Source organism: Temnothorax americanus, unplaced genomic scaffold (assembly GCF_048541705.1).
Source record: "Temnothorax americanus isolate GAGA-0224 unplaced genomic scaffold, ASM4854170v1 Scaffold9, whole genome shotgun sequence".
In the NCBI taxonomy this organism is placed as follows: Eukaryota; Metazoa; Arthropoda; class Insecta; order Hymenoptera; family Formicidae; genus Temnothorax; species Temnothorax americanus.
Genome location: NW_027509812.1, coordinates 3598932 through 3618482, shown reverse-complemented (window position 1 = coordinate 3618482; position 19551 = coordinate 3598932). Strand labels below are relative to the sequence as shown.

The 19551-nt window shown below is 35.6% G+C and overlaps 2 protein-coding genes across 2 annotated transcripts; one reads left to right on the top strand and one right to left on the bottom strand.

Annotated features, from left to right (window-relative positions):
• The first annotated feature begins 4346 nt into the window (after positions 1–4346).
• On the top strand, positions 4347–16706 carry Dcr-1 (Endoribonuclease Dcr-1). The gene is made up of 23 exons (XM_077424756.1): positions 4347–4595; positions 4696–4811; positions 5091–5250; positions 5356–5651; positions 5727–6089; positions 6175–6329; positions 6418–6656; positions 6740–6923; positions 7211–7389; positions 8132–8283; positions 8380–8521; positions 9125–9355; positions 9441–9620; positions 9749–9962; positions 10601–10782; positions 10889–11067; positions 11146–11399; positions 11576–12789; positions 12886–13458; positions 13900–14131; positions 14223–14443; positions 14743–14908; positions 14993–16706. The coding sequence occupies exons 1-23, from the start codon at positions 4536–4538 to the stop codon at positions 15241–15243; spliced, it is 5943 nt and encodes a 1980-aa protein (XP_077280882.1). The 5' UTR covers positions 4347–4535; the 3' UTR covers positions 15244–16706.
• On the bottom strand, positions 16058–19493 carry Nprl3 (GATOR complex protein Nprl3). The gene is made up of 7 exons (XM_077424766.1): positions 19183–19493; positions 18780–19051; positions 18427–18522; positions 18135–18353; positions 17425–17758; positions 17065–17241; positions 16058–16627 (listed from the first exon to the last, which is right to left on the bottom strand). Exons 1-7 carry the CDS (start codon positions 19342–19344, stop codon positions 16253–16255), a joined length of 1635 nt encoding a protein of 544 aa, XP_077280892.1. The 5' UTR covers positions 19345–19493; the 3' UTR covers positions 16058–16252.
• Positions 19494–19551: the final 58 nt, after the last annotated feature.

The following is a 19551-nucleotide window of genomic DNA, read 5'->3' as shown; positions in this document are numbered from 1 at the left end:
GTGTCCCGATTGCGGAACGCAACGGAAACGAGGTATAATATATAGTGAAAGAAAGCACCGAGATATGCGAGGAAATACAATTAAGAGTAAGAACGGTAGCACTGTTATTCGAACAAAATTTTTACTGAAAGCGATAATTTATAAACGGGACGTTCAAAAATATCATAAGATGTACGTAATTTGTTCCCAAAATAATTAATCTCATGTACAAGTAATTAGTACAAACAAAGTAATTAGGATCATACATAAATAAATGTATATTTAATTATTAAATCGTTCTCTTGTTAAATTTTAATATAGAACCGCGCGATTTAAATAATTTAGATTCTTCATCCTACTGATACGTTATAAATCAGATATATTGCATAGTTATGAGAATTTTAGGAGTACAAAATTCAAAAAATTCGTCAAATTTCGAAACTAACGTCAACAGACATTAGAAGTGAGATTGCCGATATGTATATGTTATTAATTATTTTTCTCAATTAAAACAAAAAGAATAACGACGACGATATAATTCTGTTCTGTGAGAAACACAATCGTTAGAACTGTAGGATAAAAGTTTTACGAAGGTTTCGAGAGATAGCTTATAAAAATATATAGAGTCTAACTATTTACAATATTTGGACAGTCACGTCTAAATACATACTTAAGAATAACGTCAGTTCAATAAAGACATTCTATAAGCGAAAATAAACCGATATCTGGTTTGATGCGATAATCGGTAAGTATACGTGGGCCACACGACTCGTTACGCTTCGCTACGACTCGCAAGGTCTCGACCTTGCGCGAACACGATTTCTCGCCCGGGAGAATAAGAGGAGAGATTTCACCGCAGCGCGTTCTCGTCCGACAGCGAAGATCTTCTTTGGGGCTGAAAGGCGCGTGTGAAATGGCGAAGCGAGTTTCCCATGCCGCGTGGCCATGGTATGACGGGGCGCATAGTTTATCAAAAATAAATTATCAAGAGGAGGATTGGAGGCGCGGCGAGAGAGAGAGAGAGAGAGTGAGGGGAGGGGGGACAAACGAGACGGCGAGGTATACCGCGTGCCTTTCGCGCGTGCATGACCACGTACAGGAAACTCTGGGGACCGAGAGACGGAGAGACTGGGACAGGTGAGAGCGGCGAGAGGAGGAAGGAGGAAGCTCGATGAAGACGAAGAAGACGCCGAAGAAGTAGCGGCGAGCGAGCGAGTCGCGGGAGAACGGGGGAAGACACGGACCCCGACCACGAAGAAGCGACTTAAGTACGGCGACGCACGGCCGTTGCTCGAAGGACGGAAAGGTGGAAGAGCATCCTTTGGAACCGGTCCGTCTTCTCAGAGCTTGCCCCGAGCCGCGGCCAGGTGAAGCCAGAAGGTGAATCTTCGCGACGCTCGTCCTGGCTCGTCCGCCGAATGCTTTGTATTTCGAACGAGCCCGAAATACAAAACTACGATTAAAATATTATTATTAAAAGATCGATATGCGTTAGTAATTTTGCGTAAAGATTTGATACAACGTACAGTAATTCACTTCAATACTATATTTTTCTAAGTATAGATTGCATCAAAAAGTACATTGTGGTCAGTTGCGTATTGGTATACATTCGTTGAACATATAGGTAACACTACACAGTATAAAATACAATTTTTATTCGATTATTCGTAAACAATGTAAGCACGTGTAGTGATCTCGTATCTCAAAATGTGTACTTTACGTAGCTCGAAATGCACGAAGTGTGTCCAAATAAAACGCAAATTGAAAGGGTTAAAAGGGTAATGACATATGGTTAAGAGGGAATAAGAGGGTTAATAAGAGAACTCGAAAGAGAGCTCTGTTGCACGGCAATGGGATGAAACTGATCCTATCTGTTCGATATACGTAGCTTATCATTACGATCGCAGGAACCAGTTATACTGTTACACTTAGAATGTACTATCCCAGTTTTACCTTGTGTGAAAGTTATATATAATATCCATAGCTTGGAGTTAGAACAAGTGTCGCATTCAGTACATTGAATGTATGCCGCAGAATAATATTTGTTATTCTGGTTTCAAGTTACTATATAAAATTTAGTATAATATTTAAATATTGTATGCTACTCGCGTAAAATGCGCATATCTGTACATGGGAATTAAAATGACCACTCTGCTTTTTAAAGTTAAAATGACAAATTTTATACTTTAAAAAGCTTACATTTCATCTTCAATCTTTAAGCATGTATCACAAAATGGTGTTGGCCTCGTTACAGTTCTGACGCAGTTATAGATATGATTTATTGTCAGTAATTAAATTTCTGTGATCGCACATCATCGGTATCGACACACTTATTTTTTTTAACTCGAGCAGTAATTTCTTAAGTACTAAGATATCCCGTTTTCTTTTTTCTCCAATTCGCTATATATCGTATCTTTCTCCAATATTTCATATTTTTATGATAAACTCCAACTAAATAAACTTGTGTGTGTTTGTTTTTAACAAATAACTCTGCTATATGTAAATGTATATATATATATATCGAATTAATTTTGCATCTAACGGCATGTAACGGTATTTCGCGATATAGCGTCAATATACGGAGCGGTAAGTTGATTAAATTGATTATCGACCTATCCCAATTCCCAAACTTTTCAATGGGGGAGTCTAGAAATATTTCATTAATTATAGCAGAATGCGTCAAAATGTCAAATATAAAGTAAAACAATACTTGGGTTACGGAAAAGTGATGAGCCTACGTAATTGAGAACAAGGATATAGTGACTACAGAAGCGGAAGAGCGTACGAGAGAGAAACAGGGGAAAGAGAAAGACACGGCTGAGAGGAAAGAGCGGGAAAGGGAGGGTAAGCAAGAAGAGACAAGCGGGGGAACCCGGGAGGGTGACAGGATCACAAGATGAGAGAAAGAGAGAAGGGAGAGGAGCGCGGAGCAGGTTAAGAACGACGATGGCGGAGAGGGGGAGAGGGGAGAGAGAGAGAGAGAGAGCAATTGAAAAGGGAGAAGAGGGAGTAACGAATGGAAGGCGGTGAGGATCGAGTGGGTTGGAGGGTGAAGAGAGAAGAAACGGGAACTGAGGAAAATTGTGAGGTTGAAGAAAGATATTGGAAAAATATAGAAAGATATAAAGAAGGAAAAAAAGGGACAGGAGAGAAGTAGGCCTAGTGACAGCGTGAGATAGGGCGAGCGGAAGATGAGATGGAAGAAGGGGGTGCAACCTCTCAATAATTATGAATGAGGATTCAGTTTTTCGATCGACTGTTTTGTATGCGAGAGATATAGTGCCATCGCGTATCACTCCTTTGAAAAGTAAGAATATTGAAAGGCCCGAGGAGAAAGGCCTGATGTGGAAGTAACTGTAATAAACTCATGGCGTTATTGCAATAATAAACTTTTCTACTTGTCGAGATGATGGTTGTGTCTTGTGACACGCTGCGATCAATTCTTATCCGATTGCTGTTTTTTTGTAATCCAATTAAGATTTTATTCGCACAGAGACAACTATTGAATTTAAATTTACGATTAGTTGAAATAGAAAATTTTTACAATTAGATATATTAGGTTGGCCAATAAATCCGTGCGGTTATTTATAAGTAACATTTATAAGTAAAAAACCGCACGCGGACTTCCTAATACATATATTTGAAGTTTCGAATGAGCAGTGTGTGTGACCGCGCGCGAAATAAATCCTAGTTTTGCTTCCTTCCAGAAATATTATGGAAAGTGTATAACAATAAACTACGTTTACGCGAGCGTTAAGCCCCCGACACACACTTTGTCGTAACAGTAACAGTAAAGTTTCGACCAATCGCGTTGCTCGATTCGGGAACGTACGGCCGTACGTTTCCGATTCGAGCAACGCGATTGGTCGAAAATTTACTGTTATGCTAGGTCTACAATGCGAGTCGTAAAGTCGTGAGTCGTAAGAATTGACCACGCACAGTCGATTATTCTTCTCAAATTCGATTGTGCGTGGCCAATTCTTACGACTCACGACTTTACGACTCGCATTGCGTAGACCTAAGCATAAATACATACATACATAGGGTGCGTTCAGCCGATACTCTGCTAGCCTAGCAATCGTGAGCAGTCGCTCGTTTTCGCTCGTTTCCTCTCCTTTTAATCCATTGGGTCAAAGGAGAGGAAACGAGCGAAAACGAGCGACTGCTCACGATTGCTAGGCTAGCGGAGTATCGGCTGAACGCACCCATACATACCCTGGCTGCGTTCCAAAATTCACTCTAGTTAACTTGAAATGCTATAGTGTGTGACGTAAACTATAGATTTTAGTTACCCAGAGTGAATTTTAGAACGCAACCTCTACTCTATACTAAAATGAGATGTACGCTCTCTACTATTATTTTCTTATCTTTCTAACCTAGCTTAATCTTAAGTTTTAAACATAAGTGTAATCATCCAACAACAGGCACCTTAAGTATGATATTGTGCTTTCGCGGATTTTATTATCAATACTGAATAGTGAAAAATTGTTTGATAATTATCAGAAAATTGTTATTTTATTATTGAGAGTAATAATTATAGAGAAGCTGTAGATTCCATGGCATTTCCACTAAATGACCAGGTTTACACAAAATCCTTTACTCCCAGGGAGTACGAGGTAAATTATTTGGATACGATCGAAGATATCTTGAGAGATATATGGCTATACGGACGCATATATATATACACACACATATATTGTAAACATTTATTTGTAGGTAGAGCTTCTTTATGCAGCGAAAGAAAAGAATATAATTGTCTGTTTGGGAAAAAATTCCGAGCAAACCTTTCTTTCTATAAAATTGATTCAAGAGTTTGCTACGAACAATAGAAGGTAACGATAATGAAATGTTTTCCATTTGCCTCAACAGATAATTGAGTATGTTTTCTATTGCTGAACTGGCTGCGCTAGTTCAGCAATAGAAAACAGATCCTTCAATAGAGTTTTTATCGATGAAAATGTTAGCAAAAATATTAAATATCGTGATAAATAGAAATATAAACATTTTACATAAAAATTATTCATTACTTTACATAAAGAATCTCAAGTGGATTTAAATGTTAGATATAATGTTTGTTAAATATACTTGAATTGGTCTTCTTATTTACATAGATTGGTGAGCAATGGTGGAAAGCGAGCGATATATATATTAAACGATGAGGTCAAGTCTACAATAATAGGAACTTATATAAAACAATTAACAGATCTGAAAGTATTGGTATGCGATTCTGGCGTACTTGAGGGATTTGACGAAAGTTTTGAAAGTTCTCACGTAAGAAAAATGTTTATTTATACATATACATATATTATATGATGTTAGAAAGAGGAAATCTATTGGAAATATTTCCCCTTATTATATATTTTATTTTGTACATAGGTATTAGTTGGAACACCAAAAATCTACGCACAACTAATATCTGAAAACAAACTTTTACCGTGTTACATAAATCTAGTCATAGTAGACGAGTGCCATAAGTCTATCGAAGATAGCAATCTAAAGTTTGTTCTGCAAACTTTTCTACTGTGCAACAATGTTCCTAGGATAATCGGGCTAGCGGTACCAGTGTTTAATTTGACGCAAGAACCTGGAAGATTGGGCTTAGAGATAGAAAAAGTAGAAGCTGCCTTTCAGTGTGAAGTAGAAACCGCTAATGATATTCTTTCAACGATACGGTAAGTTTAAAATAATTTGTTCTCTCTAACGTTGTTCTTTCTTGCAAATCATGTGAGAATTATTGTTATACGTAGTTATAGCCCAAAACCGAGAGAGTACGTTGTGGAATATGATAGGGGAGAAAAGAAAGACTTGTACAATACGCTTAAAAATTGCGTGCTACATGCCATTGAATTTTTACGCGATCATCGGTACGATCCAATGGAGATTTATACCGAAGAATTTTACGAGGATATTCAAAAAATTCCTGATCCCATACAAAAGCCCTTTGAGATGATGCAAGATTTTTTGCATATATTGGAAACTCTTGGACCATGGTGTGCGGATCGCGCCGCTCTGACATTACTATTTTTAACGGAAAAGTTGAAGATTAAAACTCCTTACGAAAGGCATTACCTTCTATTAAATATGATGACATCTGTTTTTATAAAAATCCGGTAAGTATTGTAATGAGGACGAGACGCTCAAAAGTTTGAGACGTTGTATAATTTAGTGTGAAAATTATGTAAATTTTACATACAGTGCCCTTTGTGACAATGAATTTCAACATTTATCTGAGAAAGAAAGAATATATCAGTATAGTACTCCAAAAGTTTATCGACTATTGGAAATTTTAAAAATTTATACTCCTTTTTATACTAAAGAGATTAACACTCCGGAGAAAAAGGCAAGTGCTGGTGAGTATCTTTTCCAATTTTTATAAGATTTATATGAAGAGTATGCAATGATTTTGATGTACATAAAAATATATTGTACTTTCCTCAGATGTTAATTCAAAGAATTGTGTCACAAAAAGTGATAAAAATGTTTCTTTTTCGAGAACTCAGGAAAAACCTGTGCAGTTGAAAAAGTTTGGAGGTAATTGGAAATCTAACGATGACAATTATAAAAGGACGTTCAAATCGCAACGTTACCCCTGTAGTGGTACAGACCCTGATCTACTCTGTGGAGTAATTTTTGTGGATAAAGGATTTACAGCCAAAGTTTTATTTTATTTATTAAGCGTATGTGTATAAATCTTATTACGATAATTACAAGATATCGCATAACGGCCAATTATTAAATATTAAATATTAATTGCCCATAGGAAATCTGTAAACATGACGAAGATTTGCACTTTTTATCGCCTCTTTACACAATTGAAAGAAACATTGATGACATTGGTTATTCGAGAGATTTAGAGATGGAACACAGGAAGCAGGAAGAAGTCTTGAAGCGATTTAGAATTCATGAATGTAACTTGTTGATTGCAACTTCAATCTTGGAAGAAGGTTCGCAAAAACTCTTCTATTATTCTATTTATATTAGATTTTTCTTAAAAAACGAGTTTCACTTTGAAAAGGCTTAGATCCAGGATCAAAGAAAAAAGCTTGTACGAACATATGTTTGATTTTATATTTTTAGTAAACATAGATGTGCGCGCGCCCGTGTCTTTTTATGATATATTTTGTACTATCTTTTTTTTTGTACTTATTTACACTCTGTACACTTTTTCCAAAAACATTTATCTATTTGTTACGATAGGTATCATTTTTTTCATGTACGATACATTTTACAGGCATCGATATTCCAAAATGCAATTTTGTGATGAGGTATGACTTTCCGAAGAATTATCAGTCATATGTACAATGCAAGAGTAGAGCAAGAGCCATGGATGCCTTGCATATATTATTAGTGCCACAAGAAGAATCTAACGAATTTATATGGCAATTAGCTCAATATCAATATATAGAGAAGGTATAATTTGCAAGATTTAATTCTATAATCCACCTTCAATAAAATTTTAATGTTTCGTAAGGCTTCTATTATCTCAGCGCAGTTATATCGAATTACGACATTTTAAGCGAGAAAATATATGAATTTTTTCTTGCTACTACGTGCAATACATGTCGAAGTTAAATTAGCTAGTTTCTTTCTTTTTTGTATTTAATTGCGTTTGATAGCACACATAGATTGGATAATATTATATATATTTCTCTTTTTTTATCTCGTTATCTTGCATACATATGAATACACATATAATTTAGTCTACATGTATTTTACACTTTTAAATCTTACTTTCCCTGAATGGAAACGTATCTCGTGCCAATCGATATAACAATTGACGATTCTGTTTATTAATCCACAAAGAGAACTTTGATATATTATATTATCAATCTACTTAATACTATCGAATACGTATGATGGCGCGTCAAAGGAAAAAAAATCCATTTTGATATCATAACGCAAGAAAACAACTCGTATGATTTCTCGCGTCTGCTGTCGCAATTCGTAATATAGCTGAAGTGAGAAAAAAGGGGAATCTTAATTAATTTGTATTCGGGCTTATCTTTCCAAGTCGTAGTATTGCATACGTTTTATTTGATTTATTCATGAACTTCAGTGCGTACCAGTTTTATTATCAACCTTTAATGTGGTTCATTATCTGTGCCAACCTCAGTCGAAAATTGTAATGGAAGAGCATCAATCTATTTTGTAGACTTTATTATTAAAATGTTCTAATAAAGAGCTAACTGAGGACGAAGAGAATGAAGCAGACATGTATGCTGCAATGATACCACATTACAAACCACTCGATGGTGATGATGCTCCCAAAGTTACTTTTAATTCTGCCATATCATTAGTTAACAGGTAACATAATGTTTTATGTATAATACTTAATGAAAAAACGGTACAAGTATCGTTCAAAAGGTCTGATCGCTAATATTAATGCTTTAAATCGTGCAGGTATTGTGCGAAATTACCGAGTGATACTTTCACGAGATTAACACCAGAGTGGAATATCGAAACAGTGAATGTTCATGATATGGTGATGTACATCTGTTTCCTACGACTTCCTATTAATTCACCGTTGAAATATGTAGTTACGGTAATTAGTTATATACGTATGTTGGAATGCAACATAAAAGACATTACAGCATGTTTTTTTAGCCATAGCTCAGTTGATCGATTTAGATATGATTTTCGCTTAGCGGAACAGGATCATACTTGCTTGTTGGATTTTTTATTTTGATGTCACATAGCGCACATTTGAACTACAACAATAACTAACGTTATAATTTCTTGTAATTTTAAATTAAAATTTTATTAAAACAAGATTTGCTGGAAACTGAGTAAAGTACGATGATTTTATTATATATTTTCTCTCACGAGACTCAATTTAGCAAAAGTTGCTCTTTATTTTAATTTTTATTCAAGTTCTCGAATGATATACGGATGTCTTTTATGACATTTTTTATCAAGAGAAAACATTTCAATTCTCTTGTAACGTTTTGAAAACACGGTAAAAAATCTTGTTTTAATAGAATTTTAATTTAAAATTACAAGAATTTATATCGTTATGTTGTAGTTCAAATGTGCGCTATGTGACATCCAGTAGTTTTGGGAAATATTTCTGTACGCAATTATTTATATACACTATTTATAATATATGTACATATCACGGCTTTTCTTTTCTTTTGTCACATCTTAGTCATATCCAATGCCGAATAGAGCAATGGCTAGACGTATGGCTGCCTTGCAAATGTGTATCGATTTACATCGAGGAAACGAGATAGACAACAATTTGTTACCTATCGGAAAGGAAAATTTTAAAGCCAAACCTGAAGATGCAGAGGTACCTGCCTTGCCAGATGAAAGCAGAGCTGACTTTTCGGAAGCTAGACCGGGAACGACAAAACGAAGACAATATTACTATAAAAAGGTTCCTACCATTACTTTGAAAATCTTGTTTCTTCTTTCCCACAGCCGAGTAAGTGGTTGTTTAAAATTTTCGTTATTCTATCCAGACAGCTGAAGCACTAACGGATTGTAGACCAATAGTTGGAGTACCGTCTTATCTATATCACATTAATATGGTACTAAGTTGTCCTTTGCCTGAGGAACAAAATACACGAGGTAGACGCATTTATCCCCCTGAAGAATCGGCCATTGGATTTGGCATACTTACGTTAAAGGAGATACCCAAGGTGATAATTTCTCATATTCCGCGTTTCTGAGTTCTCAATTTATTTTCTGTACTTATCGTATTATTTATTCGAGAAATTTATAATTCTTCTGACGTATGTGTTTTATGTAGCTTACTTTCTTTTTACAGTTGTGTCCGTTCCCTATTTATACTAGGTCAGGTGAAGTTCATGTGCAATTAAAACTTAGTAAGGAGACTGTAATCCTGGATGACGTTCAGATAGAGAGAGTCGACACTTTCCTTAATTATACCTTTACAAACGTTTTGAGATTACAGAAATATTTAATGCTCTTTGATCCAAACGCTTCCGAGAATTCGTATATAATTGTACCGGTAAAAATATGTGAGTATAAATATGTGGATGTATTAGAATAATTAGAAAACGGAACGAAGTAAATCTATGGAAACACTTTATTTGTTCAGGTGAAGTCTATAAAATTGTTCGAAATTATGAACAGGAGCGCGCTATCAGCGCTATTTGCTTATTGCTTATTCTATCCTTGTTTTATACCTAATGAGCGATAAAGATAGAATGATGCAATAGCGCTAATAGCGCGCTCCCTGAGTGCAGCCACAGTTATATTGGAATTTTTTTTATAACTTTGGCAAAAATATAATATAGATCATCATGATACAGATTATAGAGGGAAAGATTCTTGATGCTTTTGTTTTAAAAGTTTTTATTGAAAAGTATGTAAATTGTAAGGGGTGTCGTGTAAGAATGTTAAAAATTACGAAGCTATTGTCGCGTGTGATTTTACACAATGTTATGTTTTATTAATTTTGAAATAATTATATTTTATGTTACAACGTATAAAAGTATAAATCTGTTAAAATTGACAATTTTTTATTTATCATTTTCTTTCCGTATCTCTCAGAGAGATACGAAATCTCTTTTAAAGAGATATCGTAAAACAAGAAATACCGTGAAAGCAAAATCTTCGTAAAGTTTAATACTTACTGTAAAACTTAACTTTTTAGTTACGACGTATGACGGGTCAGATGTTAGCGTGGATTGGAATTTTTTAGAATGCATTTATCAGAACCGAAATACGGTGCCAACTAAGGTTCCGGAAGAAGATAGAAAAAATTTCAAATTTGATCCATCCAAATATTATGACGCCGTAATCATGCCGTGGTATAGAAGTCAAGACCAACCACAGGTAAATTCATATATAATTAGGTATAAATTAAATATATTGAAATGTAAAGCTCTTGTGTATTTTATGATCTTTCGCGGTACTTTTTCCTTTTTTTCCCCTCCTTCAGTACTTCTATGTAGCGGAAATATGCGCAAACTTAAATCCAAAGTCTTCTTTTCCCGGCCACGACTATAGCACTTTCGAAGAGTATTACTTGAAGAAATACGGAATACAAATACAAAATCTAGAGCAATCGTTGTTAGATGTGGATCATACATCAGCTAGACTAAACTTTTTAACTCCTAGGTAAGGCCTATGTGAAACAACTATTTATCGAGATATTCACATCTTTTAAACAACGATCTAATAATTTGTTTATTCTAGATATGTAAATCGCAAAGGCGTCGCGTTGCCTACGAGCAGCGAGGAGACAAAACGCGCGAAGAGAGAAAATTTAGAGCAGAAACAGATTCTTGTTGCTGAATTATGCGCCATTCATCCTTTTCCAGCGTCTTTATGGAGACAAGCGGTTTGCTTGCCCTGCATATTGTACAGAATTAACGCTTTGTTGCTCGCTAATCAAATACGATGTCAAGTTGCGCATATGATAAATTTAGGGCAACAAAATCTGAATTCAGGTACGCGATCGCTTGAAATTTGCATACGTATTTCGAGGAGACGTATTTCATTTCCGTCTGTCGATTCAATAATGAATTAGAATTAGACAATTCCGAAATGACGCGAGTGTGTGTGTATGTGTGTGTGTGACAAAGATTAATATTTATTGGTTAATCTCTTTGATAAATTATTCTAGATTTTGAATGGCCGGCGTTAGATTTTGGGTGGAGCTTGGCAGAAGTATTGAAAAGATCAAAGGAAACGGAGAAAGCAAAACAGACTAAAAATGAAAATGCACAGGACAACTCGTCTTTGAACGATATAGACGTTAGCGAGTGTGACGAGAATACGCCGTCTGGCCAAGACGTGAACGATAAACGACAGGCATCGTGCAACGAGATTGAAAAACAAATAGAATTGGAGTCCGACAATGCCCGAACCGATGAGGTAGAAGAAGATATTGCCGATGAGCGGAAGGATGACGAGCTGGAGATTGGTACATGGTCGAACGACATGGCATGGTCCAACGACGTGACGATGATTTCCACGGATTATGATGTGAATAATCTGCAATCGTTTCCTCTAAATGTGACGGTCTTGCCGCAAGATTTTGGTTGGAATGACATTCGATACGGCTCGCCAACGTACGAATCCGACTTGGATGGTTACGAATCAGATGACATATACAGCGATGGCTTTGTCGACACGTCTGACGAAAGTGAGGATGAAAGTAGAGGCTTGAAGATTGCTTACATGGGAGAAAATATTGCCGAAGCTGTGGAGGATGAGAAACAAATATGTAAGCAGGAGATTAATAAAAAGATCTTGGATCTTTTGGAGACGGAGAAGAATTTTGATAATAATTTTTGGATGTATGCGGAAAAGGACGAAGAGTTATTACTTGCGAAGCATAAGGAAGCGCATTATGAGTTTGCCAAGAGAAAGGAACGTGATATAATGACCGACGGTACTTTCGTATCTTGCAATTCTGAAATTACGATTAAGAGGAGGAACTCGTCGAGTTGTCAAACTGAGAGCGAAAAACCGAATTATAAGCATAAAGATTACATAGAAACTGTTGTAAGAAGATTTACTATCCAAGTATTAAATAAGAAGTCTACTGAACCTGCTCGGATGGTAAAAAAAGAGATTAACGAGCCAAATGAAAGAAATTATTCAAATAACGGTCTCTTTAGTTTCGACCATCAACCGGAATTGAGAGGCCATTCAGGACCAAGTCCTAGTCTGATCCTGCAGGCTCTAACAATGTCTAATGCGAATGACGGTATTAATTTAGAGCGGTTGGAGACAATCGGCGACTCGTTTCTCAAGTATGCTATAACTACATATTTATATTGTACGTATGACAATATCCACGAAGGAAAGCTCAGTCATTTAAGATCAAAACAGGTATTTTATATTTTATATTGAGTGATTATACTAAGCGTTACGTCTATTTACGTCTATGTAACGTTCGTCAAATTGCTGTTTTTTTTTTCCTTTCAGGTTAGCAATTTGAATCTTTATAGACTTGGCAGGCAGAAAATGCTCGGCGAGAGTATGATAGCAACCAAGTTCGAGCCGCATGACAATTGGCTACCTCCTTGCTATTACGTTCCTAAGGAACTCGAGCAAGCATTGATCGAATCTGGTGTTCCTTCCGCTCTGTGGAATCAAGCTGACATTCCTACCTTGCAAGCTGTGAATCCCACCGAAATAACTCAGCTCGTTAAAGAGACTGAGGAAAAGCTCGTGATTATGAAGAGTGAATTGGATAAAAACGAAAGTAGACTGTCGAACAATTTAGATAATTTGCGATGCTTCATACCTTACAATTTAATTACGCAGCACAGTATCCCAGACAAAAGTATCGCGGATTGCGTAGAAGCTTTGATAGGGGCATATTTAATCGCATGTGGCCCCCGTGGGGCGCTTCTCTTCATGACCTGGTTAGGAATTCACGTTTTGCCCACCGAAGAAGTTTGCATCATAAGCGAGAACAAGCCGGAAGAAAGGATACCTGGCAGTACGCCATATGTAAAGGGGGTTAATGAACACGGTGAAACTACTTGGACGCACGTGAGTAGTTGCATTTAGATTCTCTAAAACAAAATCTCTTAAACTCGTTCGGAATTCGTTGGAGACGTAATTGTAATATATGCAGGCAATTTTTGTGAACAGTTTTCTGACTTTCAGTTTGTCGTGATGTAATTTGAAAGTAATAGATCGTATTTTAAATATTTCAAGAGTTTTAATTACTTTAATGGAGGTTTCTCTTTCGGTCACTAGGGTGTCCAATATATTGAAACTTGAAGTTTTAGAAAACAGTCGTTGTGTACGTGTGTGCGTGTGCAATATTTTTTTGCAAACCCCAAAAGTTTATTTAACAAAAAGAAAACAATATCGTCGTACGTTTCGCTCTGCGTCACATGCACATTTTCAACAATTTATATGTGTGTAAATTTTTATGACAATCGTTTATGTAAAAAAATTTTCTCCCTTCAATGCTTCTCCTATTAGATTCGTTACGGAAAGTTGGAAGAACCGCAAAATCCATTACTCCGTTACATTCCTGACCCAGAGAGCGAGTTATATATGATGCTCGACGGATACGAAGAGTTGGAGGAAAGTATAGGATATAAATTTCGCGACAATAGTTATCTTTTGCAAGCGTTTACGCATGCTTCTTATCAGCCAAATAGATTAACGGATTGTTATCAACGTTTGGAATTTCTTGGCGACGCTGTGCTAGGTAAAGCTTTTATCAATTAAGGTTAATTATAAAACTGCAATATATAATTATCTGTAATTATCGCATCGAAATTATATCTCTTGCATTTCAGATTATTTAATAACTAGACATTTATACGAGGACTCTCGGCAACATTCGCCAGGTGCTTTAACAGATTTGCGATCCGCTTTAGTCAATAACACGATATTTGCTTCTTTAGCTGTAAGGTGCGGTTTTCATAAATATTTCCGTCATCTATCTCCTGGACTAAGCGTGGTAATAAATCGCTTTGTCAGAATACAGGAGGAAAATGGACATTCCATTAGCGAAGAGGTACAAAGAATTATTATTGCTTGTTATCGCTATTATTATCATTATCGTCAACATCACCATCAACATCATCATAATCGGCATTATTGTTGTTCAAATTGTTATCATTATCATTATTATTATTTTCTCGATGTGATACAATCGACAGAAGTCGGTGGAACACTTTTCTTTTGATAAAGAGAAGTTGCGGACGGTTTTGTGTCCAACTGTAGTACATTGAAGCACACAAATACATTACGTTCTTAATAAAAATACACATTTGTGCACCTATAAATGTGACAGTAATGAATCGTGCGTTTTAGTATTACTTGATTGGCGAGGAGGAATGTGAAGAAGCCGAAGATGTAGAAGTTCCAAAGGCACTAGGTGATGTTTTCGAGTCATTAGCCGGCGCTATTTACTTGGATAGCGGAATGTCTCTCGATGCGGTGTGGAGTGTTTATTACACGATAATGAAGTCAGAAATTGGTAAATATACCTTGTCAAATATATCTTAGCAAATTGATGTTTAAGGTATCCGGTCAATTTATTAAAAAGATTGTATAATTGCAGAACAATTTAGCACGAATGTTCCCAAATCTCCAATTCGTGAATTATTAGAATTAGAACCCGAAACGGCAAAATTTGGTAGGCCTGAGAAACTGGCTGATGGCCGTAGAGTCCGAGTAACTGTAGACGTGTTTGGTAAGGGTTCCTTCAAAGGAATCGGGCGAAATTACAGAATCGCAAAGTGTACAGCGGCTAAATGCGCCTTGAAGAAATTAAAGAGCAAAGTACAGAATTACCCAAGGCAAAAACTATGACAAAACTCGTAACTTGTAAAAGGGAAAAAACACACGACAAGTTTCTTGTATTCAAGAAATTGTTGGGTGGGACGTTTACGTCTCAAGATTATTACATTCATGAGTGTACTTACGAACTTACAACGTTAAAAGTAATCTTTCGTTAAAAAGATAGAACATTACATCAGTGCAGTATGATGATTTAGATAGACATTAATCTTAACGAAGAAGTTGTTACATTTGAGCCTAATCGTGTTAATTGCGCTGACAATTAACGAGTTGGATATAACGTGAAATAGGAGAATAAATAAATTTTACTAATTACATGTGACTGATAATAAAGTATAAAGATGAGAGAGGTAAATAACACTCGAAATATTTAATCTATAGTTAATCTATAGTTATTTCGCGCGCGCGAAAGAAAAATGACTACGATAGCTCAAGGATCGATATAATTAAAAATATAATTTGAAAATATCACGAAATAGTAATATGGACAAACAGTATTTATAAAATAAAACATCAATTCCCCAATTTATCCTATTTCTTCTATCGTAATGCAGATTATCATAGAATAACCACGTTAAGTAAAAGTCTTGTGACTTTTATTGTGTTTTGTAAGAGAAAAAATAAATAAAACTTTTCGTAACATATAAAGTTTTATAATTCAAGCAAATATAAAAAGTAATGCATAGCGATTTATCTATAAGATAGTTGTATAAAAATGTGTCGTATAAATGTACAGTATATGCAAAAACAAGTAAAAACCAATCTTACGATCGTTTCAAATATTTCTAAACTCGCTGCGACAGGTAGCAGATAACATACATACAAGAATAGCAAAAATGTTCTTTATTTGAAAAAAATTCCTAAAATAATGAGCATCATAGCCGGGCTATAATTAAAATTATACAAATTATGTTTGTAACATTTTTGGTTCGCATCTTTTAATCGGGGAAAAAAAAGTTATTCCGTTTAAAATAACTCTCTTGATTACGTTCTCCGTATATATTATTGTATATAATTAGAATCAAGTACCTAATCGGCTATAAAAGAGTGCTATGGCGGGATCCTCGCACTCGGAAGTCATTAATACATCTCGAAACTTATCCAGAAGTTGTAACAACTGGGATCTACGAATATTTTCTAAATACATAATCTCCTCTAAGTGATAATCTCCGTCAAAATAGCCAAGACGGCACAGTCTATCGAGTAATTTCCTGTCATCGGAAGGAATATCATAATCTTCCGATTGAAAGTCGTATAACGCATCCTCCTTATCCGTGAGCGATAATTCCTCTTTGATTTCGGTAGGCGTTCCTTTTGGCGTTTCATTCAAACTCCATGTGCTTTCGCTTTCTTCTATTCTTGCAATTGTATCATTTGTTTGTTGGTCCTGTGTATCCTAATATCAAGTATAAAAAAAAGGCTTAATGAGACTGAAATATGTATTACATAATAAATAAAATCGAGTCACGACAATATTTCTTTTCTCCCTTTCTTTTCCTTCACCACTGTCATTATGATTGATTTATAATAGAATCGCACGATCGATTTACCATAGAATTATTACCAATATTACGTTCAGTCCGTGCAAGAGACTATCAAGAGACACGGTAGTACACGCGAAGCGAGACCGCACCGTGACTCTTTTACGCGAACGAACGAGTTGCGAGTACCCGATATTTTGACATCTCAATATAGTCTCTTACACAGATCGCTGAAATTAGATCGCGGAATTTATTTCTTTTACTATTTCAATTTCGATCACGTTTGCTAATGTAAATATACCAAATAATAAGCTATTTATATTTCACTAATAAATTATACATTGTGACTTACCAATGATAAACGGCCATATACCGTTGGTACGTATCGCACATATGTGTGCAATTGTAGAAGCAAATGATTTTTTAATAGCCATATGATTATCTTTACCAATTGCGTTTGCTGCTGCGGCTGGCTCAAAGGATTCAGCTTTTGGCTAATTGAAGTTGGTAGGGAGAAATCACTGATTACCTGAAAACGTACAAAATATAATATTCACAAAGTTTTACCAGTAATTCAATAATTAGGTACTATTTACGTTGCACATTATTCACTTTAAAGTAAAAAAAAAAACGAAAAATTTTAAAATTAATATGTAATATAAATAGATGCAAAACATCAGAGAATGTGTGAAAATAACTATGGTGTATATACTTGAAGTAAGCAAACTCCTGGGAAGTGTTCGGAGAAAGAATCCAGCAACTGGCTAGTCAAAACAGCATCGGGGGAGACAACATAAACATTGCTTTCGCAAAGTGGATAAATTATTGTAGCTTTTGCCCAGTAAACTAAATGACCAGCTAGCTGAAACACTTGCGCGAGTGTCAGATCCGAGTCTGCGGCTAAAGTCTGCAAACTTTTTAATGGATTGTACATCTGAATCAAACGTTTAAGTGCGGGAGAACAATCTATTTGCAAAGATTCTAACAAGTCCAATGGCTCAGTTAACAAAAGTATTCCATGATAAGGTCTTAAACTGTTCAAACACCTGTAAAACAGATTCAGCGTTATATAAATATATTTAAAGTGGCGCACACGACGCACGCGCGCGCACACACACACACACATACACACACACACACACGCGCGCGCGCGTGTAGTAAAATTGGAAATCAGGAATATCCCTCGGAATAAAATCTCAGAATTGAAAATAAAAAATTTCAATATATATATATACTCGTAATTTTAAATATAATCATTGAAAAGTTTCGCATACAAAAAATCGGTTAAATGTACCATTTCTTCTAAAGATGTAAAGATAAAATTTTCTATGTAGAGTTAACTACTATAATAAAATTTCTTTATTCGCACAGATGTACTTTATATATCTCATATTTGAGATACAACAATGGTATTTAACAAACCTGTCTATAATCTCAGGATCTATAAGTAGTCCTTTTTTATGCGATTGATGAACTTTTTGCGGAAGACAGAAGCGTACTTGGATCCACTTGTTAATCATAATATTGACGATGCCAGAAGAGCTAAGATTGCAAAACACGGACTGTAAACCACGTGCCAACGAGCTTCTTTGAAGGATTAACTCATACGGTGATTCATCGCAGTCACTTTCACCTTCAGATCTAAAAGTATATAGTTTAAAATAAAACATGGCTATCAACTAAAGAAGAATAAATGAATAGTTAAGTTGTTCACCTTCCAGCAATCTCATCGTGTGTCGATACCATTATCTTTATTTCGTCGGTTAAAAAACCACATCTTTTTTCTTCGTGTCTCAATGCTATGCCCAATCTAAACACATCTAAATGCTACTTCCATATGTTAAGGCCTATGTCCACGATGCTAGAACTTGGTCCAAGTTCTCGGACCGAGGAAAAGTTACTGAAACTTGGATCGTGGACACACCAGTTTTGCATCCAAGTTCAGTGTGTCTACGATTCCAAGTTTCAATAACTTTTCCTCGGTCCGAGAACTTGAACCAAGTTCCAGCATCGTGGACACAAGCCTTTACAAACACTCTTTACGCATATGCCGAAATATCATATTACCTTTTGCTTAGATCATAGTAACACTTTACTATCGAATGACTCGCTTGTGCTTGTAGTGCAAAAACTATATTGAAGAGCATAGAGGAGTTTACTTCCTTCAACCCACGAGATGGAACCAAAGTTGGATGTCCAACAAAGCGAACATCATTTACTTTTAATTCAAATTTCTGTTCACATAATTCTGGCTTTACAGCGAATAAAGTGGAGAGAACTTCATCCGTTAAACCAGTTAAATTTCCATTACTTATGTTTGACGTCGGAAACGGCAAAGACTGTTGAATGAAATGCAACATATCACCAAATTAATCATCATTATACATTTTAAAAGAGGAATTTTTTTTTAAGTGGCCTACAAAGCAATTTTCACGAAAATATTATACGTTGTTTAAATAAAAACAAAGACCTGCAATAAATCTTCCGTATTGGTCAACGAATAAGGATTCTTTCGTTTCGTACACTGATTAGAATCTCTTACATGGTTAGTCATATGTGGATATCGAAATAACAATCTGTCACCTTTACTGTCGCTTTTTACTAAAATTATACTTAATGGATGGATACCCATATTATTCAATGACAATAAAACATAAACAATGCACTAGGTTAAGTGATCTATATATAATCAAAGAATATAAGACGAGTATAGAAGGATATAGTTCCCAGATAAAAGCGGGGAGCACACACTTCGGCACAACGCATTGATTGGTCCGTACACATGTGCATAAGGAAATGGACCAATCAATCATGACAGAGAGAAGAATCATGATGATAA